The following is a 23,415-nucleotide window of genomic DNA, read 5'->3' on the forward strand; positions in this document are numbered from 1 at the left end:
AAACTGTATCTATCTATGTGTACAGTTTATTAAGTGGTGCAGAAAAATTGAGAATTTTTCGTTGCAGCGAAGTTTACACCAATTTGTGAGTTCGATTTTATCGATGCATTTCACAGACTGCTACACTTTGTAAATATATACAGAACTGTATAATATTAATCAATTTTCCTTCTATTTCCGCAGTATGATACATATACACGAAAACTATACAGATTTAAAATCTCAGCGGATAGATTATTATAACAAGCTTTCCTGTTCTCCAAGTAGCCGTCTCCAAGTCGGCAACAAAAGATGCTCCACGCTTTGAGCAACAATTTCTCGCTAATTTGAAAGCATAAGTAACATCGAGGAAAGTTTGATCGTTACGAAGCCGTCTTTCCCATTCGCCTTCGCGTTCTTCAGATAATCTACCATTCAACGCTGTCTTATTCGAAAAAGGAGACTCCTCGACGTTCCCCGCGCTCTCGCTCCTCGGCAATATTTCATCGAATTCAAGTTTTATGATGGAATATATAATGCAATTCCAGAAGATGAACCGAAGTTAGCATCGGTTGATAAATTGCATTTAAGCTGGTTGACTGGGAAAGACGGATACAACGTATCGCGTGTTCCAGCGAGGAACGAAGAATAAATATAAAAGGCAGACTAATGCCAAGTAACTTGACGGTCCGTTGCGGAAGATCGCACGCCCGTCGAGAATATAAGATGGATTAAATTTCTGCACATTGTGCATTCCCTCTGACCACGAATATACTAATAACCGCTTCAGATATGACGGACCATGAGATGTATTATTCAATTCGCAATTACTTTCACGCGTCGACGCATGTAACACACCAGACGTTTCAACTATCTGAGTCCTTTCACGATATTAAACGGATAATTCCATCTCTGGGAATGTGCTTGCTCTTACTCCAACGTTGATAAGTAAAGCACTGTTTCATGGGTTGAGATGATGTGAATGAAATACTTTCCACTATGATAGTTATTAAGTTATTAGAACTATTAACCCTCAGTCTGCAACTTTGTTTTTACTGACACCTTTTGCAATGTGATCGTGAGTCCATGCAGTCTTTTTCTGTGGCTTTGTATTTTAAAGGATCTAAATATATTTTTAAATAGGTGCTTACTTTTTCAGGAAAGGGTTAACGAAGTAGAAGAAAATTCAGAAAGAAAAATAGTTTGAGATGTAAACGACTTAGGTTGTAGAGGGAGAGTTAATATTCTTAATATTCGATCGATAATGTCTTCAATTATTCTTGAAGCAGCTATGTGTTTCGATTGTAAACTTAGTTTCCACTTTTTATATTTTTGACTTCACTTGAAGAAAGGATCGTGTTTGACGAACCTAAATATGCACGTAGTAATTTCGTAATGTCAAGAAAAAGACGGAGCCGTGCTGTCGTTCTGCGTAATTCGTGACAACTGGTGGCATATCGTAAATTATAATAATGCGGCCAGTTGACGGAGGTTAAATCAGACTGACACTCTTCAATTTACTGGCCTCCCCTCGGGCTGCTATCATGGCGCATCGGGCGCCCACATCCTCATCAGTGACGTTAAGATCGCACGCGTTCGATACAAACACAAATCCCGCTTGTTAATATTTAAACACTCGATTCTCCAATCTCACGTACTTGCCATACACCACTCCCATGCATTACACACATCCTCCCTTTCAAAGTCATATGAAGCTTTATAAATCAGTGTCACTATCTAGTTATATCTCTCTTAATTAAATTAACAATTTCCTTCTACGAGAAACGATCGTTCTATACGCGAAGTTCAAAGACAAAAGCTGGTCAACAAACTTAAAAGCCCACGTTTAAACTTTTTTCCCAATAAGTTAATTGATCGCTCCTGTGTCCCTCTACACTCCACATGTTCAATTACTTGAAAGGCAGAAGTCAGATGCGCTAAGGCAGGCGTCATCGAAACAAAAGCCAGGATCAAACGCTGGCATGAGAAATGGCTGCCCCGCGGCAGGCTGCTGGACGATTTATCTGTCGATAAAGGGGTGGCGGAGTTAAAGGTCGTGGCTGAAATGGCGAGGCTGTAAACAGCCATTTTTATGGACGATAAAGCAATATCGAAAGATTTCCTGGTCGAGTTGCATTCAATTCGACGAGTCCAGTGGAAAGCTTTTCGGCAGCAGGGCGAAATATCGAGAAGCAGAGGCTAAATTGAGGGTGGAAACCCTCGGGTCTTCGGCAAAGGAAGACCTCCCATGCTGACGGATTAGCTGTTGGGTCGAACACCGATAGATCGTCCATCGATCTCGATAAATTGAGCAGGTACTATCGTTTAATGTTCGTGAAGGCCATTCGTATCAATTCACCCTCTTTACGATTTTTTTAAATCCTCCCTCTGTCTCCCTGTGTCACTGTCTTGGCCGCAGCCACCTCGGTTGTCTCATTTCCCTGAAGAAAGGTTCACTTATAAAGAGATTTTCAATTGTCATTCTGTGCTCACGTTCGTCTTTCCCTCGAACGTTTTTTTCCCCTTCGCTTTATCTTTCCCTCATCCAAGGGGAGAAAATCCACATTGCCAGGGGGTTCCTCATAAATGAAGCTAGCTGCTGACTGCACGCGTGCGTGGCTCGTTTATAATTCTCCATCATTTCTGTTTTCCAAAGTCCAGTGTAGCTTATTGGTACATACGTAGGATGGACACTGCAATAAATCATTTTCTCGGCGTACGTGGGCAGATTTTGAATACGTGTTCAGTGTGTCTAAAGATGTGTATTTTCTAAACATTCGAGCATCCTTGAGTTGGGAATAGATCATGTGCTTAGTTTGTTTATCTAAGTGACAATGTGTGCTAGAGAAGCTTGCTTCATTATTCATTTTCTGGAATATGAAAAAATGAAGAATAGAAGGCGATGATAGAGTTGTTTTTACAGGAAGATCTATGGAACACTGACTTTTTCTTTTCTATTATGTTTAACCACATTTCTTAATTCTCTGGGACAATATTTGAACTTTCAATCTTTAAATTCGAAGTACAGCAATCTACATATTTCATACAGATAATATCGAAATGTAAAATAGGTTAGGTACACTAATTATCACACAAATCACTAATGACTACATCAAACTAACAGATAAAAAATGTGGTAATAAAATATTGATGAAATCTTTAGGATCAAGTTGTCGAAGTTGACGAAAGGTACACCTCCTCGAATTTTAATGCGAAAACAAATTTCTAGAGAGTTTGAACGTCTAAGGGGGGAAGTTCTAGGCTGGCAAAAGTTTCGTGCTTGCAATTCCCCCGCTTTACTTCGTGATCATCCAGTAAACCACTGTAAAGCCGATAATGGACGTCGTAACAGGTTCTCGTTCGGCTTCTTGGCAAACCTTTGCCTTCTGAATTTAGCCAAAGACGGTCGAGGCTGGCTGCCAAAATGTTTATGGTGACTTCTTGAACTAATATCGAAGTTCAACATCGGAGGGGGCGCGATCCGGGACGGTGTACGAGGAGCATTTTAATGTAACTAATGAACCGGGAGCACGATAGGGAACGATGGGTGTTTAATTTTAGACTGCTGAGCCAACGAACAATAAACAAAGGAAATTATTATACCGTGTATTTTTAAGGATTATTTCACGAGCTCGTTAAAGTAGTTGTACAAGTAGTACTATACAATATTCAGAATTTCTGACTCTCAGGTACGAGAGAAAATATATTTCTTAGGTACTCTACAGTTTTAATGCAAATTTTGAAATCCTTGGATTATTTTAGTATTAATTATACAGAGTGTTTCAAAGTATGTGGACGTAATTTAAGAAAACTTCAAACTTCATAAATACCCATCTGTTTATTTGATGTCATCATTGAATAGAGTTCAGTGAAATCAATCATTCCAACTTAATTTGTAACGACAATTGCTTAGCTACCTGAACCTGTGTCTTCGTGTTTCGGAACACTCTATAGAACTGTGACCCTTTTCTCATAGCTTCTTAGTCACAGTCAAAGGAACTATATCCACAGTTACCATTATCACAAACAGTAGTGTAATCGTCTAGAAAAGGAAGTCCACGGTGCGTGACCATGGTCCCTATTCGCGTAAAAGAAGTCGAAGGGCCCAATGTTGCCATTGAGGGACCACGTTTTGCGGGTGAAAGGCTCGGGCCATGTTAATGGGCCGGATATAAACGAGTCCAAAGGAGTTATCGTTTCCGGCCCCCTTTCGGCGTTTCCACTGAAAGGAATCGCTTTAGTGGTCTTAAGAACTGTCCGTCGTAATTCTATTATCACCCCGAATGGCATTAGCATAATAACGAACGGGACTTTTTAAAAGTTTGAGCACGGAGGCCCCTCGCTTCTGCGGGGGATCTCATCTTACCGCGATAGCGCAAGATGCTGGAGCTTTAGAATGTAATTGAATTTAAATTGAAATTATGGTTGCATGGCTGCTACTGCGTGAGCTTGCTCAAGATAAATAAACCTTCGCTGGGGTTGAGTGTTTAAGGAGTGTTTGAGAGGAAAACGCAAACTTGTAAAGTCTCTTGTACGAGAAGAGTGGACTCCTGTTTACAAACATCTCGATGTTCTTGTTTTTATCAAATGAAGCACATCGATGAGTTGTTGTTGATGTTTATTTGACTTTTCACGAGAAGAAGATGGTTTAAGAGAAACTGTTACTGTAGATGCTCGTGAAGGTGTGGATACATCAGAGTTCACGAACTGTTCACAAGCAGAAAGGACATTCAACTTTCTAGAAATTGTCTTTTCGCGTATCTGTTCGCATACTATTTTTAGTGTCCATGGAAAAATCGAGCAAGGACGACATAAAGTTTGTGAATTATTTTATATACAACAGAAATTGTTGTATATATGAAATTATAAATTAATATTAAAAAATTTAGACCGATGTATTTTTAGTGGTTACACCCAGTAGATGAAAGAGAAACAGGAAGGTTATTACACCCGGCCAAGTCGGGTCGTCTATTTCGAGCACGGGGCAATCCGCCAAACTTATGTTAATTGCACGAATTATCATTTCTCGCCATCAAGCGTCCATGAAGTATGTCATTCCCGCCTGGCTTACCTTAACCCGCCCCTCTCTTGTTTTCTGCACCCTGTCCTTCTGAGCGGTGCCATCCAAAATGTAACTTCGCGTTCACAAAGCTATGCAAATTCAAGCATAATAAATTTAGTATCAATGCTCAGTCGAAGTAAACATACGTTCACTTCTCGAGCTTAAACTAAAACTGTTATATCATTCATAAAAAATGTGCTATTTAAAAAACTAATAGCGACAGGCATAACACAAGAAAAACAAGGACGTGATTCAAAGAAACTTCACTGAACGAAAATAAAAATTACGACACACGTCGTGCTGTCGTTCCTCCGTCGTCGAATGTGGTCGGCGTTAAAGTTCAAACTAAAACGCAATGCAAGATTCTATCTTGGTTAATAAATATTCGAGTCGCGGGAACAGCGACGCATAAATCTGCCGTGGAAAAAGAACACGCGCTCTCCACGGTGGTCGATCTCGACTGGTAATTTTACATCGAGAGTGGCACGAAGTTCACCAGGCTCCGATTGTTCTGCTGTTCGTGGAACAACAACCGGGCGGAGGACATTTCCGGCAGTTGCTCCGATTTGGATCGAGCTGGACCGATCGATGGGCGAGTAACGGTGCCCTGGATAAATATTTCCTGACTGTGAGAATAAAATCGTGAGTGGAAGTAAGAAGGCAAAAAGGATTTTCATTTTCTACTGTATAGAGAAGCATCGGTGAAGAATGGAGAATTGCATGGTTAGAAAGCATATCTAGAGACTAAAATGATAGATAAGACAAGCAGTTGCAAGATAGTATGAACATATTTTAATGATATTCACCTATTGACAGGATTTTGGTCACTTGATCATAGTACACCTAATTTCCAACTTCCACTTCTGATTCTATTGATCAGTTGATTAGTAGAAAAGTCTGGAGCAGCTAGTATATAGCAAGTTAGAAATGTAAGTTAGTAGATACTAATCTGTCCTCAGATGTATGCAGCATTGGATACATGGAATATTAGTACATAAAAATATGATTTATATGTATCGAATATTTAGAATAATAGTAATAACTATTTAGCTAATTCAGTTTACTGTTTGCAGGGCGATGCTGGTGCCTACAGATCCAGAGCCAACGTTGGGCTCACTGGCGGGACTTACGGGAGAACCACTTCTACAGGAAGCAGTCTACCGAGTTGCAGAAACACTTATTCGTCCATTGGTTCCACTTCCAGTCGGATTTCTGGAAAGGAGAGAGTCTCCGGGTTTGGGAACGCGTTTTTGAAAAAGGATAAGACTGAAGAGAAACCTACTTTTAAGTATTCCAGTGAGTCGATTAACTTACAATTAGAAGTATCCTACTATTAACTATTAGTTAGACTAGGCGCACACGCACACACACACACACAGACAAAATTGTTGGTCTAAGTAAAGGGCGATCACAGGCTGAACAATCCTTTTTCTATCTGACGCATAAGAAGACAGTCGACATATAAAATTCTGTTCAATCTGTAATCGATCTTTAATTATTGGTTGTGTGCGTCTAAGCTCACAATAAAGTCACAGTGATCTCGCCACATTATGTTATAATCCTGACATCGTATCAACTGAGTGTTAACGACCCCCTGAATTTTCGGGAATACGATGCTGCATTAGCACGCTGTTATCTGTCAGGTACCAAAGAAGCCGATAAAAGTAGATTGCACCCGGGAAGGTCGTCGTCGGAGGACGTAAGGGCGAAAAGTCCATTATCCAGCAGCAGATCCTCCCTGCTCGAGAAGTACTCGTACCCAGCTGCTAAAACTTCAGACAGGCCGGCCTCCGTCTTGGACAGATATAACCGTGCCACTTCTCGCGAGAAGAGCAGGGAGCCTGACGCAGTATCTCGATACGGATCCAGCACGTATCCCGGATCAGGCTTGGCACGAAGTTATGGAAACGAAAGTAGAATCGAGAAGAAAGAGAGGAGCGACCATCCGCCAGTTTCGTACCGTGGATTACGCCCGAACTCCGGAAGAAGCTCCCGCGAGCCTAGCCCGGAAGTCAGCGTCGGGAAATCGAACTCCTACAGAGTGTACTCGAGAGCGTCCTCCTATGGTCGATCTGGTGCCTCCAGTAAGTTCATATCGCTATTTGCCTCAAACAGAATTTTATAGATATAGAACGTAGGGGGAATTCATAAGTAGAGGGTAATTTCTTTATGCTTATGGGGTAAGAGATCGGGGCAAATCTTTGCATTTCATGAACCGCGGTTAGGGATATTGATAAGGCTTCCTTTAATCTGATGCTTCTCTTATGCTTTATATGGAAACATACGCTCGATCTTTGATGAGTATAAGCTAGAGAACTTTCAAACGTTGAATATTGGAACATTTCTAAAATTACTAATATATTGAAAACTTTGAATTATTTGAAAGTTTGAAACTTCGGGATTTTGAAGATTTGAATATTTAACGCATTGCATATTTAAATATTTGAAAATCTAAATATTTAAAGGCCTAAAAATTTGAATATTTGAAAATTTAGTGCTATAAAATTTGAATATCAAAATATGGTAGAAATACCTATGTATAACTATGATTCATGAGTGTAAATAATAATTATATTCAAACCCACCTGCCTTGAAAGAACTCAAGACATTTAACATTAACTATTTACAGGTGCTTCCGAATCGAGTTCAGCGCCAATCTCTTCGCGATACAGTTCGACAGGCAGCTCCCGATTCCTCTCGTCAAGAAATAGCAATGACCGAGTTCCCACAGCCATAAGCTACTCCGGATCGGACAGGTTCCGAACTTCAGGCAGTAAGCTTCTGCAAGCGAACTTGAAGGACGAGGACGGCTCGAAGACCAATTCGGAGAAGGACTCGAGCCAAGAGCCATCAACAACTTCAACCAAGACCGACGAACTCGAGGCTGACAGTAGACTTCAGGATAACGACACCGTGACTTTAACGATGGTTACGAGAGGTACGTCGCCTAGTCCGCCAGCTTCTTCGTCCTACGTGAGAAGCAGGAGAGCCGACATGGGCATCGCTTATCAGAAGGAAGTGACCCGAGTTCGAAAAAAGACAGAGTCGAAGGACCAAGAGGCTCAGTGCGATAGGGTGGACGAGGCATCAAGATTCTCGCGATTCGGTGGCGGTGGTAGGATCTCAGGGTCACCATGGTCAACCTATTTAGACAAATTTTCAACAAACTCGAGCGGGACTCCAGTATATGCTAGAGGTTTCAACAGCTCTGGAAACACAGCGAATTCCAGAGTGAACAGTTTCGCGTTTGTTAGGTCGAACGATACCGCGATACCGCCGAGAAATGATCCCTCGTCAAAGGTATCGCCAAATTCTAGCCAAGAAATTCACTCGAGTCGGAACCAAAGCGAGCAAAACGCTAAAGCCTTCGGTTACCCGAGAGCTAGCGTCGATTCTCCAGTTGCAAAAACAGACTCAGCTTCTAAAACGTCCGCGAGCAATGGACAGGAGATTTCAGGCAGAGATCAAACGGACACCAAAGTACAAAGTGGCGAGGCTCGACCAGGTCCCCCTGGAAAGGCTGGAGCGAGAATCGATCGTTTTGCCAGTCCCAAGGCATTCAATGGTGACTCGTCCCTGAAAAGGGAGGACTCACCACAGCAATCGACTATTGTCACCAAGTCACGAGACTCTCGGGAAAGTGCTTCCAGGAGCGAGGAGGCACAGAGCAGTAGAGAAAGTTCGGTATCCAAGAACGAGAGTTCCAATCAAAGAAGACCGTCTATACCGAGATTAGGTTGGGCTGTAACAAAGAACGAAGTTAAGATCGCGAAGTCGTCATCGAGTTCTTCGACGAAGTCTGACGGTTTGCGGGAAAGAAGAGGTTCAACACCTAAGTCTGATGCCAGCTCATTCTCCAGACATGAAGAGTCTTCTAGAATAGTTGAAGGATATTGTCAAGAGCAGAGTGAAGATATCGCCTCGCTGAAGCGAGATAATACTCCGTCTGGGAAAGAGTCTCTTCAGAGGTGGGTATTCAGCTCTTACTAATTTAGAATTAGTGAACTATTGCTTATTGTTAGTAGTAACTGATGTTATTAAACTCAATAATACATTTATTACAACCTGGAATTATTTAAAGAAAAATTGAAGGACTCGGTGCAAAAATCAATTAGCACCAATTTTTAGCAAAAACATCCGTTTGTTTGAATCTTTATACAGTTTACTATTTAATAACTTTCTTTGACCAGTTTTTCCACCGAACTTCTAAATTCTGCTTTTGCCAAAACTTTTCACATTTCACTCTGAAACACTCACGCTGACATTTCTCCACGCCTCTCTGTCAAACAGTGTCTCCTCCCAGGGTCGATCAGCAACGCCTCAGTCCCGCAGCGGGTCGTCGAAAAATCTTCCGCGTCAAATGACGCGAACCGACTCGTCAGACGGATCCGCTGTGAATGTGCCAATTGGCAGATCGAAGTCGTCGTCAGCCAGTTCGGTGACGAGTCAGGGTTCAAAAATAAAGGCGTCGCCATCGCCAGCGTCGCTGGGGAAGTCGTCGAGTGGATCGTCGTCAGTGAATCTGAGACAAGGCGGTTCGCCGGACGCGCGTGGCAAACCACCTGTGCCGAAGAGCGACGCGACAACATCCGGTACGTCAAAGTGTATCATGCCTGTGAAGTACGTCAACAAAGATTTCCGGAAGTCGACGCTGAACATGGAGAACGGCGATCCTTCGCAGTCGAAATACAGTAGGAAAAAGAAGTGTCAACGTAGCGTGTCCGTCAGTTCTCAAGATTCGCAATCCGAACCGAATTCCGAACCTATTCATCAGGCAGTTCCGTCAGAGTCCCCGAGCTCAGGAAAATCGAATAGATCGAGGCTGAGAATGCCTTCGAGTGGGTCCAAGAGCACCGTGAGCAAGAGCGGCTCGATGGGTTCGTTGAGGCTCGAAAAATCGAGAAGTAGCTCCAAATCACCTGGACGAAGGGACAGGAAGGACAGGAGCTCGAGCTCCAGCGGCAACAGCGACTCAAACTCCTCGAATTCGTCGAGCAGCGAAGAGGACGAGGATAATAAGCAGACGCGGCCTGAATCAAGGCGTCGCAGAAGGCGAGCCTCCAAGTCCCCTTTCTGCGAGAGGAAAGGCAAGATAAGCGCCGGCTCGTCTAGGACGAGCGTGTTGGCGTCGTCAGCTGACGAGATGTCCCTGACGACGGACAAGCCGCCCAGGCCGCCGTCCAGCCCGAGGTCAAGGGGCGATCGTTCAGGGAAAACGGAGGAAGCTAAGTCGTTCCTGATGCGAGCTCTAGCGCCAGTGACGAATCTTTTTAAGAATAAGCATCAAGATTCCAGCGAGTCCGGCAAGTCGAGCGGTTGGCTAGACTCCAACGAGGAGAGCTCGGACGTCAAGAAGTCCGATCATAACACGTCCGTGTCGAAGAGCCTTTCGAAGAGCGGCAGCTTCACGAATTCAGAGAGGAACGACGATAGGAAGCAGAATTGTAGGAAGATCAGGAGGAATTGTTCAGGGGAACAGCCTTGGTGGATGGACCCGAACCCCGACAACGTGCCCGAAGGTATCGAAGCGATTAGCGTGTGTAACGACGACATTAGCCAAGAAACGACCGTCAGCAACACGTTACCTGACGATGGTGAGTCAGTGTTTACGTTTTTAGATCGTGAGGGCGAATTGTGATTCTAGATGCGTCGGCTTTGTTACAATTTACGCGGAGACCTGTGGTCACGTTTAAAACTAGCGTTTAGTGCATTGTATGATTTACGACGTGAAAGAGTAGAGTGATTCTTTAGTAATTAGGAAATTCACTGCCAAGAGATTTCTCAACTGCGCTCTTTCATATATTCGAGTAGATCTTTCTAAAAACAGACAAATTTCGTACTGCAAGGATGCATTTAGTGTTTTACATCATCAATTCTTGATATTCGCATTTAGTGAAAGTTTATAAATATTGAGGTACTTATAAACAGTTTGAGAACATAGCGGTGACCCTCATAGTTTTCAACGCGTTAATCAATGTACAAGTCTTGGCACACCAATTCGATAGAATAAGTCTTCTCATTTGTATGTCCACAGGTAAATTCAAATACAAAATCTGGAGGCAAGATTCAGAAGAGCGTTCCTGGTGGTTAGACTCGAATGCCAGCGCAACATCGGAGGACATGAGGAAACAAACGATTTCGCGGCAAGAATCAGGGGAGAAAGGCTGGTGGTTGGATTCCAACGACAGCGCAGCTTCAGAAGAAACGAAAAAACAATCTTTCTCAGGAGTATCGAGGCACGACTCTGAAGACAGAGCTAGGTGGCTGGAGGGTAACGATAATCCTTCTTCAGAGGAGCCTAGAAAGACAACGTGGAGGCAGGATTCTGGAGACAGAGCTTGGTGGTTGGATTCGAACGACAGTGTTCCATCGGAGGAACGAAAGAAGCAATCTTCAGGGTCTCCTGTTTCGAAACGAGGATCCAGTCGATGCAGTACACGATCCAGCGAGAAGAGAAATCGACTCAGGCACCAGCAATCTGGGGAACGAGCTTGGTGGATGAGCGACGATCCTGAAAGCGTACCTGAAGGAATTGAAGTCATTCCTGTGGCATCGACGCCTAGTCAGAACGTCAATAGTCATGACGAAGTAGACGATAGTCAAACATATGAGAGGAGTATCGGGAAAATCAGACATGTCGAGTCAGGAGAGAAGCCATGGTGGATGAGCAGCTCGGCGAACGTTCCTGAAGGGGTCGTCAAGATTCCCGTGGAAACTTCTCACAGCACGTCTGACTCCTCCGAGTCGTTCGAGAGAATCGATATTGGCGTTAACCCTGAACCTGAGATATACGCGAAGAGAAGCCTCTCTAGATTCCCTATCGAGTTTCCGCCTCCGCCGCCCGACGAGCCGCTTGGGGATCGCGCCAGTCCCGAAGGGGTAAACCGATCATATATCGTGCATTATTCATTTCACGCTCCCTAACTGACAAGCCCATGACCCCATCTGATAATATGCCATGGAATATTGTTTAAGGGTGAAAGAAAATCTTGAATCCTTGATTAAGATATCAGATGGTAGGTTTCTGAAGTCTGTGAGAATCTGTGACTTGTGAATTGAGAGATAAGGACTTCTTTTTACAAATATGATTAAGCCTCTGTCTTCATTATCTTAATTATATTAACACGATGAACTTTTCTCTCTCTCGTTTCTCTCTCCTGTTCAGAAGTACTTATCTCTCTAGTCAGATGACAAAATCCGATGTGTCATTTCTTTTTGAATTCGAGATATGTAGGAACTTCTCCATGCACATCTAGATGAAATATATCAGTTTGCAAAAGATCATCAAGATGTGTATTTGAAGATGTGCATTTACCTACCTCCAAATATTGGTTTACCTAACTTTAAATCCACTGTACTGAAAAATTAGAAAATCATGACACATCAAGCTTTAACTAAAGATTTGACTAGAGATCCGACTAGAGACCTGACTAGAGATCTAAAGAACACATTAAATAATAACTATTGATTAAATATTAGTTGACTTTGCTCTAAGTAGTCTCGGTACACGTTTCAGGTGGAAAATCCTCCAGATCCGCCGGACAATTACGGCGGACGGGAATCCCCTTACGACAACGTGCAGCCAACGCCACGGAGATCGTCGCCAAGGAAACGACCCTCCACGTTACCGTTGTTCATCGGCGAGCACACCAACATCGACGACTTGCTGGGCGACACGACAGCTCTGTGCCCTAGCCCCGTCTTGTCTCGCATCTGTAAACGCGAGCGCGTCGAGGAGGGTGAGTTACCGAACGAATTTAACGCAATCTGCAGTCAACCGCGCACGCGTTCGCGGTTACGTCGGTTCGCTCGTCGAATTATCAGCTAGATCGAATACGGTCAGTATCGGGTTTAAAATAGTTCGAGGCTGGACCCTGTTAACGAGAGGACACTGTATAGTGGTCCCTTTGAAGCGAATCAATGGGATCCTTCCTTTTGGGAATTGTGGCGTACCTGATGGATGGGTGCTGAGTCGTGGGCACACACACTGCTGAAAGGGGAGCTGATAGGATTAGGACTCAGTTCGTACGAACGAACAGATTTTGGTGATTGCAGTTCCCTTGATGAAAGGAAATTTGGGTTACCGGGCGTTGAGAAATAACGAACCATAAATTCGGGTAGTTTGCAATCGCCATAACCCTCGGGGAGTGCTTAGAATGAAATTAATGGTGATGAATGTTGAAACGGATGAAATTGGGGGTCGAATGCTGGTCGACTATTTTATTATACTGCAACGGGGGGGAGTCTTTGATTATCAGGAATACAGTTTCCTTTTCTAATGTATACTGTTGGCGTTTTTATTACAGACTCTTCGGACAGTTCAGAGTGTGAAGAGATCGACGCTACCCAGGTGATCATCCACGACAGTACTCCGCAGACGCCAGTGATACAGCGACGAAATCGGTAGGTGTCTCGTGTGAACAATACAAATTTGGGACTTCTGATCGTAATGAGAGAAATTTCTACAGGGACAACGAGAGAACTCAACCTGATGGCTACATTCCGGTGAGTCTGCATATACAATTGTTTATCATATTTCTAATTTCTTTTTAAAAGTGTTATGAAAACATAGAATGCTTTTTGCTTATTGCTTTATATTCTTAAAGGTTGAGATTATAAATCTCGAAGTGCCGTATTTCAAGTTTTATAATCTTATTCGAAGACCTACAGAAAAGGACATAAACAGCGCGAAACGTGCCATAAAAATGGCGCCCCCTTTGTTTTTCTTATATTTTTCCACCTTTCCAGCTACTCATTTTTTCGTATAGCATTCTTCGGTTGTTATTCGTGTACCATGCTTCCCACGATCAGTAATTGAAGGAGAGCCATGTAGGTAACCGAGGATAGGGCAACACGTACTCGAAAAAGTCAGACGAACAAAGATGAGAGGAGGGTAGACGACATCAGAAGTGGTGGCGCGCGCGACATTATTGTTTCTCATGAGAGATGTGCGAAAGAGAGCTTCTCCTTTGCTCCAGACTCCCTCTTCTTTTTTTTCATATTCCACGCAAAGTACTATCAACAAAGGAGCCTTCTGGAGCCACTTCCCCTTTCTTGTAACTTTTCTCTTCTTGCGTCGCAGCGTATCGAATTTTCAATTACGCTGCAAGGAAATATTGCAGCACGGTTCGTTGAGCTTGTCTCGGAAACGTGAAGTAGAGAAATTGCAGTTCTACTGAATTAATTCTCTGTTTATGGGCATTTTATGAGATAAATGGTTCTATTGCTGAGTACATATATTATACACAGGATACGTAGATAGACATTTCACAAGAAAAAATGAAAAAATAATAGAAGATAGAAAATAGAAAAATAGAAAAGCAAGAGACATGAAGTTTTGTTAATTTATTTTGAAGAATTACTTTACGTAATTACGCTTACGTATACATGCAAGGATTATACCTAATAATACTCCTGCTATTATTCAGTCCATAAATTTTCTATGACCGCCACTCATATCTGCAAGTGCATACACCTATTTCAATTACCAACTAAGCGACTCACATATTCATATACCGCCAACTTTCAAAATGAATTCCTAAAACAGAAATTAGTTTAGATACAACGAGTCCTTTGTCTTCACGGTCTTCGGTCGCCAAGTCACTCGTACGTATTTCCCCGACAGGCTATAGAATTTTATCGCAGCGGCGACACCCTTCCGCACGCGGCGTTACCTCCCATCGCGTCTGTATGGGTCCAGCATCCCCTTTTGTGAGCTTGTCACCCTCGTGGGGTCTCCTAGTACCGAGACAACAATGCGCACAGCCGCACTTACGGTTACGCTCTACGTGCTGCGCCAGCTGATTATTTTTTCACCGCACAATTACCATCCCTGCCGTTTCATTTGGCTCCTAGGAGTCCCCCGCGCGACGTCCTCGAAACCGCCACCCCTGTAAACGACCGTGCAGGCGAACAACCGGCCAGAAAATCGAAAAAAGGAAAAAGAACGTCAGAGACGGATGGAAAGGCAGCTCGGGTCTCGTTCGGGGGAATTAGTCGTTCCAACTGGTCGGATAAAGTTTGTTTGACGACAGTATTGCCGGTTTTTGGATGGCCACAAAACAACGAACTGCTTCGTGTTTGTACGTTTACTCAGGACGTCGGATAACGTATGTAGGTATACACTTTGTTTTTCGAGTTTTCTCTAACTTTGGCTAGTTCTCGTTTTCTTGCAATATTTTTGCGGTCCTCGTATAGTAGCTTCTTTACTTCGTTTGCAAATTAGATTTGTTCATGCGAGAGTAACTTACTGAGAAGATTAATCCCTCAGGTTTGTCAGTCGCTGGTTTATTGCAGATGGAATGAATTCTGTTTGTAGAAGTTATTACCAGAGAGTTTTCAGCATCGTTTCATGCACAGTCGTATCTGATCTGGATTTTAATTACTGGTCTTGTTTTTTGGTTGTATCAGAGGTATTGGTTAATAGAGGAAGTATTTAATTGATGAGGGATTATAAAAGAAAGCTTTAAAGATTTTCTGTGTTGTATTTAAGCTGTTTTATTTTTTCGGGGGAGATTGTGAGGACTTATTGAGATAGTGATAAAAATATACTTATGTATAGGTGTATTGACGTTGCTCGAGCATTATCTTTTTCTGAGATCTTGATCAGCTAGCTCCATACAGTGTACTGATGTAATTTATTAGTATTATCTCAAAGTCGGAGAAATGTGACCCTGGAGTACTTTCTTAATTTTGTAAGATGTAACAATGTTAAGCGTACTATATTAAAGACAATATTATTCATCAAAGGCAAAAATTAGTCTCGGCTAAATCTGTAGCTGAGTGTAGTTATAAGACAAAATTTTGTAAGTCATATATTCATAAAATTTAAGTCGACATTTTAATTGAATTGGCGAGTTGAAGAACAAGTACAAGTCCAAAATAGCCTTTTCCAAATAATCTTAAAATTATATCTGGATCCCAAAGCCAAACTATATTAAATCTTAAATCATACAGAAAAGAAATGGACTTAATAGGTACACTTCAGTTCTAGGGTCCAGATATATTTATAAGATCATTCAAAAACTGGAATCTAATTTTGGACTATATAGTGTTTTTCATCTCACTGATTCAACAGAACTCTACCAAACAGAATTCTTATTCTTAATAAAGAAAGATTACATAAAAGCAAGTTCTTCGCAAAAAAAAAAAAAAAAAAATAAAACTCAAGCATAACTGATCAAACTCTCAACTACCAAACTACTCTTAAAGAAACTCCCTCGACAACAAAAAACCAAAATCTCTTTCTCTCTCAGATAAAGACATCACCCCACTACGCGCAATCCTTTTAATTCAGCATGACGCGCCAAACATGCTGTAAAAGCTACTGCATCACGGGGACAGCTTGTGTTTTCCTGCTCGCGTCCCGTCAGATGTTCCAGGGTGGTCTTTGTACGCGGGACGGTATAGGGAGGGGGTTGACCGCGTGGCGGCGCCACTGTCGCCTTAGTGGCGACAGGTGTCCGCGGCGTTCAGTGTCGCGGCGGCCGCTCGCGAGGTAAGGCACGTTGTTGGATTTACGTTCGATCGTTCTCTCTCTTTCCCTCCTCTCTCTTATCGCGAATTCGCGTCGTTTAATCCGTACACCATCAATCCACGCATCTCTCAACCAGAGTGTCGATCGAAGCAGAGGTGACGCGCGTTTCCGTGCGCGGGAAGCGCGCGTGTCGGTTCGCGCTCACTTGAGGTGAGTTTTTGTCGCGCAGACTCCGGCCCACGAACTCTGTATTCATACACATATACATATTGTCCCTCCGTCGCGGCTCGATGATCCAGGGGACACGAAAGTCGAATACCAACACCGAGAAGCGAGGGATGCAGACGCTGTCGATCGATCACTGAGCAACTCGGCGGCGCAGGTAACGCGAGACCTCAGCTACGAATCGGATGTTCGAAAGTGACATTGACGGAACTGCTGACATTGATGCAAGCGGTTTGAATGGGTTCGAAAAGCATTGTCACGAGGTATTTTCTTGGAATTGTTCCGTGAGGAGTTTCGACTTGCTCCGTTCGCTGCTCTCTACCGAGCGCGTTATTTATTTTGGAGGTTAGGTTAGTCGGCGCAGGACGATAGGTCCGGTTCGCTGCTGCGAGCTGTCTGCTTTTTTTTTCTCTCGTTCACCTTCGCCATCGCCGTGCTTTTTGTAACGTCATCCTCGCTCGAAGCATATCGTCAGACGGGCTCTTGTCATTCAGTTATTGAAACGAGATTCGAGCATAGGAACGAGAGGCCTCGTATATTTGAATTTAGAACCTCCTTGAGTTACAGAAATATTTAGCTTCGATCCCTGGAAATTTATCTGAGCTTCTCTGAGTTACTCCAAACAGGACCACCAAGTTTCCCTACCATTGTTTGTCCACTGGACCCCTCCACGAAAACGGCGCGAGATTTGAAAATCGCTAGTCTCCATGCAGAAATTCTGTCCTAATGAAAAGTTGACTCGAATAATAAAACTGGAGAAAGCCAGCGTCCTGGGTGAAATTTCTAGGGGACTGGTCGAGGCATTCCCAAAAGTTGGCAGTGATGTCCGAGTCGATCGGTCGATTCGGCCGAGTTTGGAAATCCTCTTTGGCACGATCTTACGTTACGATCGCATCTCGATCGTGAATCTTTCGTCGGCTACGGGCACGATCACATTTGTGCCACGGCGCAGACTCGTTTTCCCTTCTTCCTTCTGCCGCGGTTTCCCTCTTTCTCTTTCCCTTTCTGTCGCTTCGCGCGCGCTCTGCCCCCCTCGCTCCAGCTCCCCCGCGCCATCTTCTTGTTCCTGGGCCTCTCTTTCTCGCTTTTTCTCTCTGAGCCGGTTCGCAGAGGAGCCTAGGCCCGATGCAACGAGCAAGAACAATGCGAATACGAGAGAGGATGACGAGACGGGTCGGCATGCGTGGATAATTGACACTTCGTAAATTCATTCCACTCGACCGACGATTTTCTCGCGATTGCCTTGGTCCTCGAGGCAAGCTAAGAAAACGGACCCTTGGTGCAGGGAAGTGCATGCATACGAGAACCAGTATCATTGTTTCCTCCATTTTCGTGACGCGATTCAGGGCACGCGCGCCAAGTCGTGGCACCGTGCGGTTCAAACTTCGAACAGTGTGAGTAGATTTCGTGTCATGCGCGGATCGAAGTAGGGGCTGACGCTATGATTATTTCTTGCTGTAGTTTTCATGTGTGAGATAGGATCGAGTAGTTGTGAAACGACGTAAGTCAGAAATTGGAAAGGTTGAGTTTGGAGTTTAGCTGAGGCGTGAAAGGTGGGATTCGTATTTTTAGTCGGAGAGGAGGAGCGTTTTTATTTAGGAACGGTAAAGAAAATAGACAATGGTTTATAATATAGAATTGATGCGAGAAATTTGAGAGGCTATTTCGAGAATGAAAATAAAGTAGTTACGTCGGTCTGTTTTGCGAGCATAGAATGTCTCAGGATTTTTTGGTATATTGTTAATATTTTTTGTAATTGATATTAGATATATTCACATGTGGATAGTTTATTAATTTGTATGCATTTTAATTTTAACCGTACCTATAGTATATTCACAATGATTACAAGTAGTATAGTATTTATTTATTTTTTTAGTATACCTACAAAAATGAACAGAAAATAATTCGATAAAATAAGGTGTCTAAAGGTTCTACAAATTTACTTCAATTTAATTGTGTTGCTAGACTTTCATGTATACTCTATTATTCAATGTTCGACCAGAAAGACCTGAGACACTATATTTATATGTATCTACATTCAGCATAACTAGGTTATAACTTCTATTTACTTGTGGTTTCAAAATGTTCGTACGCCATTTTGGAGCATACGATTGCGCAGAATCAGATAGCCACGCGCATCCTCCACTATTCAAACGTCTAGGTTGCCGCTGCTTTTTAATGATCCAAGTCTTTCACCAATAATTATTCTACAGTCCATCCGATAAATAATTATTCTGCAATATTCATGAAACGTCGCAGTGAGAACCAAGATACTCGTGTTAGTGACCTTGGAGGCGAATAATGAAAATTACTCCCACCAGTGTTTCCACTTTCGGTCGGGAAGCCGACAAACGAGTGAAAGGAAAATCCAGAGGTCGTCGACCGGTTGAAAACGACGCGGTTTCTTATTCACCGGGACGACGCCTGGAGTCAAAGGTCGTTACAGTTCCGACATTGTCACTTTCACGCGTACCAACCGAGGCATACAATAACCATCCCGATGCGCTGTTGCTCCAGCATCGATTGTCAGCTCGAACGAGGGAGCAACAAGCTCGATCAAACAGAACCAAATATTTCCCTAGAATCGAGGAAGAATTTTCCAGTCACATTTTCTCTTTCAAAAAGGAAAAGAAGAAGAAAAAAACAAAATACTAGGCAATCGATCGAACAGTACGAAGGCATTCCTCGGTCGCGGTGACGAGAATAAATCGGCAGCTTTCCTCGATCCTGCGTCGTCACTCTCATTCACATAAAACGAAAGACAGAGGGAAGTAGAAAAAGAGAAAGAAAGATACCGCGACAGAAAGAGAGAATATCGGTTCACCGCGATCAAGGTATTCACGTGAGCCTCTGTTTCGTCGAGCCGGTAGACGCGAATGGAACGCGAGGAGGAAGAAAGAGACACGTGGGGAAAAGGAACGGTCGGTCCTCGTTCGTGGGAGAGAGAAGGAGAGAGAGGGGATTGAGAGCAAGGTTCGTTTTCTCGTTTGTAGCCGGGCGACTCGAATGAAAATAAATCGGCGGTACGACGAACTGGTTCGTGCGTTCGCGTAAAGCGGTCGTGCGGTCCGCTCAGACTCGCGAACATTGGAACAGGGCCTCGCCTGTAGTGGTGTGCCCCGCGGTGTCCTGTGTCTGTGTGTGAGTGTTGCTCCGCCGTTTTTCGATCGAGGGACGAAGAGGGGCCTATATCTCGGACAATCGGCCGTTTTCTACGGCTGAGAAACAGAAGGGAGCGCGAGATGTCTCTGACGTGCCGAGTCCAGTATCTGAATGACGTCGATCCGTTCGCCTATGCGAGCTCGTATCCGGAGCCACCTAGGCCGCCTGTGCACACCTTCAGCGCGACCTTGCCACTAATTAACCAGCTCGCGGCGGTGCATCGACTTCTACGGGCGCCTCACAGGGTGAGTCCAATCTCCACTCCTTCCTCTTAATTCATCGTTTATCGAGGGATCCGAAGCGAGACGAATTAATGGCCTATCGCATGGGGGCCCCGGGACGTTGGATCGCGCGAAAGCATAATTCCAAGGATCCCTCGCGCACGCGGTTAACGATGTTGTTGCTACTCCAACGACGTTGACTTTTCACTCGCTCGACTCTCTTCTTTTATTCTTCTCCGTCGTGAGTCGGGGTCTTAAGGCCCGACGCGCACGAGCGATGCTTTGACGCGCGATCTCGTTGCAATCGTGTCTGTCTTCGTTGTTTGCAATTGGGGAAAGAAAGGAACACATCGTGCGTCAAAATATCGCTCGTGCGCATTGGCCCTGAAGCTACGTTTACATTAGGCAACCTTTGGTCGAGCAATCGAGTTGATCAATCCGAAGTTAATCGAAATTGTCGTTTCCACTTGGCTGGAATTAGGTTCACATGGACAACTTTGATGAACTTTTGGTTGATCAACTCAGTTGCCTGAGTAAAAATTGTTTAGTGTTAATGTAGCTTTAGGCAACTTTTGGTCGGCTATTCGAGTCTTCCAATCAAAGATAGACGAATGGGTTATTCTCAGTCTACTACGAATGGTCTACTCTCAGATAAACAATGAAAGATCATTCAACTTAGGCAGTCGAAAATGTGTTCACACGGTCAACTTTGATCGACTTTAGATTGAACAACTTGGATGCCCGATCAAAAGCTGCCTAATGGAAACGCAGCTTAAAGTCAGCTATAACAGATGCCAGTATGGCAGAGATTGAAAGTGGAGGAAAATGGGAAGAAAATTCTGTTGGGAAGGAATAGGGGAATTTATGTTACTTGAATGTGGGGATGCTCAATGGCGGGAAGATATGGTTTGAATAGCTTATGGCGCGAAAGTATAATTTGAATATTTTGGGGTCCTGTAATATTGACTATGATAAATTTCAGATGAATTTAAATGTTGTTAATGAGTTAATATCTTTATGGCAATAATTTGAAACTAAAACTATTTATGTATGCGTTAGGCTTCAACGAAGATGCATATTTCTATGTATGAACGAGTGGGTTAATCATCTGTTTGGTTAGGATACTAGTCGCCAGGAAAGTGGCATAATTAGGAGTTTTTGCTCGTGGGTAATGATGATGAGATTTTAGAAAGTGGATTATTAAATTAACAGTTTCGGTAATAGGTGAGTACGATTTAGTGCAAAAATATGAAAATATTGGACGAGTAAACGAGGAGTCGACCATAATATACCGGATGTCTAAATAATATGTAACTTCATTTGCATGGAGTATTAAATGAGATTCCTACGTTAAAAAACTACAAGAAACTAGTTATTTTAATCAAGATTCGTTTTTTTTTTCAATATTAATTTATCATTTAATATTACAAATATTATCCAATCATGTATGTCGCTGTTAGTATTCTATAGAAGAGCCTTCACTTTATATATAAATATTCGCATGATTCTAGAGTCACGTGCATTAATTTAAACCGTTCCACTAATTGGCAACATGATTCTGCATAACCTTGACCAATGCAAATTGTCATTCCTGTCACTGAAAGTTACACTGCTATAAATAACCTCAGTCTACAAAGAGTTCACGACTCTACTAGAAAACAAATGACGGATAAATCAACTGTTCATTTAATAAAGCCTCATATCCATTATTCACTGATTCAGTGGATATGTGTATATACTATAGACTAATATACATATACATATACACTGATCTACTGAATTCATGTAACAATACTTTACTTAACGATTTAAGTGTCATAATAATAAAACTATCTCGCAAACATAAAATATTCCAATCGACGACTTAAAAGCACGTGCCTTTTATTAGTCATAGTTAAGTAAGTAAGAAGTTATGTACTAGTAAGCAAGAATCTTACTAAGAATACGCGAGTAGGTGTTTAAACACAAAATATTTTCCGCTATGAGGGAAAATGTAGATATAGTCGTGTGACAGAATGATAGCACAAGGAAATTCATCTGTGACAGAATATTCCACGTGCTGGGGACAAAAATTGTTCTCATAACAGATAGGACTCTCGTTTAATGCAGCCACTAGCTGCATTAAAGATCCTCGAGACTGCAGAAATTTTCCACCAGAAACAAGCTTCTCTGTTCCTTTGCTCTTTACGTACACGTCGTCATAATATATGTACGCGCAGAAATATATTTATATCCGCGCACAAAACTGTTGGGAGGATGAATTTTCTTTCGCGATATTAATATTTATGAAATTGGCTTCGATACAGGCCGCGTAATTTATGCATAAAAATTTCAAATACGCGCTCGAACTTCCTGCGCCGCGGAACCATCGCGCCGTCATAGCCGCGGAATATTCAAATTAACTTTTTCCTTGGGCACACGCGGCTCGCAAGAAACGACGACAATTTCCCTGAAAGGCACTTCCTTCCTTATCGTCTCTCTGAGTGTGAAACTGGCTGCTACGGTTTTCCATTGTCGCGGATTCTGCGTACTTTTTCCACGCGGATTGCGTTCTTTCATACCTCAAGATGACGTGAATATATCGCTGACGATTCCGTGATCGTGCATTCCTGAAGTGGGATTTTTCTCGATTTTTTTTCTAGGCTTACTCTGTGAGCTGATCGAAATTTCATGTTTTGGAGGCTCTAACGGAGGCTCTCGAAAAGTAATAGATACATCATTTGTATTGCCTCTTTGCTTGTTGTTAATTGTGTATTTAATTGAATCGTACACTTTTTTCGTAGATTTGGAGATTCGAAATTTCGTAGATATATTTGAAATTTTGAATATTTGAATATTTGAATATTTGAATATTTGAATATTTGAATATTTGAATATTCGAATATTCGAATATTTGAATATTTGAATATTTGAATATTTGAAAATTTCCATTCCAGACTCGCTAAGAAATGAAAATTCCACCCCAATAGTTGTACATAGATTGAAGTTCCTTCACTCAAATTAACAGACTTAATTATAGTATTTAGTCACGAATGATAATTAATTTAATTACTTTTAATCATTTTAGACTACATACTTGATCCCAAACTAGAATGCCATTCACCTTTTTCTGACCCGAAAGTCATAAAAATGCGTAATTCCAATAATCCTCAAGAGACTACAATCTACTTGATTGTCAGTACCGCGTAATCATATAATTTACAGTGTCGGTTCATAGCAACCCGTAACGGATGCCAGTCCGCAATCAAAACGTTATTGCCATTAATAATATCGCCTTATTCGCGTCCTCA

At 42.7% G+C, this 23,415-nt stretch overlaps 2 protein-coding genes across 3 annotated transcripts in view; both read left to right on the forward strand.

The window, feature by feature from the left end:
• Window positions 1–16,568, forward strand: part of LOC143177516 (uncharacterized) — a 32,370-nt gene extending 15,802 nt beyond the window's left edge. Inside the window, exons 2-10 of the mRNA XM_076375465.1 lie at window positions 6,115–6,337; window positions 6,685–7,125; window positions 7,671–9,009; window positions 9,332–10,635; window positions 11,076–11,920; window positions 12,558–12,780; window positions 13,348–13,444; window positions 13,510–13,546; window positions 16,423–16,568. Coding sequence (XP_076231580.1) covers window positions 6,115–6,337; window positions 6,685–7,125; window positions 7,671–9,009; window positions 9,332–10,635; window positions 11,076–11,920; window positions 12,558–12,780; window positions 13,348–13,444; window positions 13,510–13,546; window positions 16,423–16,542 — 4,629 coding nt within the window. The 3' untranslated portion in view covers window positions 16,543–16,568. The remainder of the gene's footprint in view (window positions 1–6,114; window positions 6,338–6,684; window positions 7,126–7,670; window positions 9,010–9,331; window positions 10,636–11,075; window positions 11,921–12,557; window positions 12,781–13,347; window positions 13,445–13,509; window positions 13,547–16,422) is intronic.
• Window positions 16,569–19,931: 3,363 nt separating this feature from the next.
• Window positions 19,932–23,415, forward strand: part of Fhos (Formin homology 2 domain containing) — a 201,469-nt gene continuing 197,985 nt past the window's right edge. The window contains exon 1 of one of the 2 annotated variants that reach the window (XM_076375466.1): window positions 19,932–20,149. In XM_076375466.1, coding sequence (XP_076231581.1) covers window positions 19,985–20,149 — 165 coding nt within the window. In that variant the 5' untranslated portion in view covers window positions 19,932–19,984. The remainder of the gene's footprint in view (window positions 20,150–23,415) is intronic. The other variant, XM_076375467.1, reaches the window with a different exon arrangement.

Source organism: Calliopsis andreniformis, chromosome 3 (assembly GCF_051401765.1).
Source record: "Calliopsis andreniformis isolate RMS-2024a chromosome 3, iyCalAndr_principal, whole genome shotgun sequence".
In the NCBI taxonomy this organism is placed as follows: domain Eukaryota; kingdom Metazoa; phylum Arthropoda; class Insecta; order Hymenoptera; family Andrenidae; genus Calliopsis; species Calliopsis andreniformis.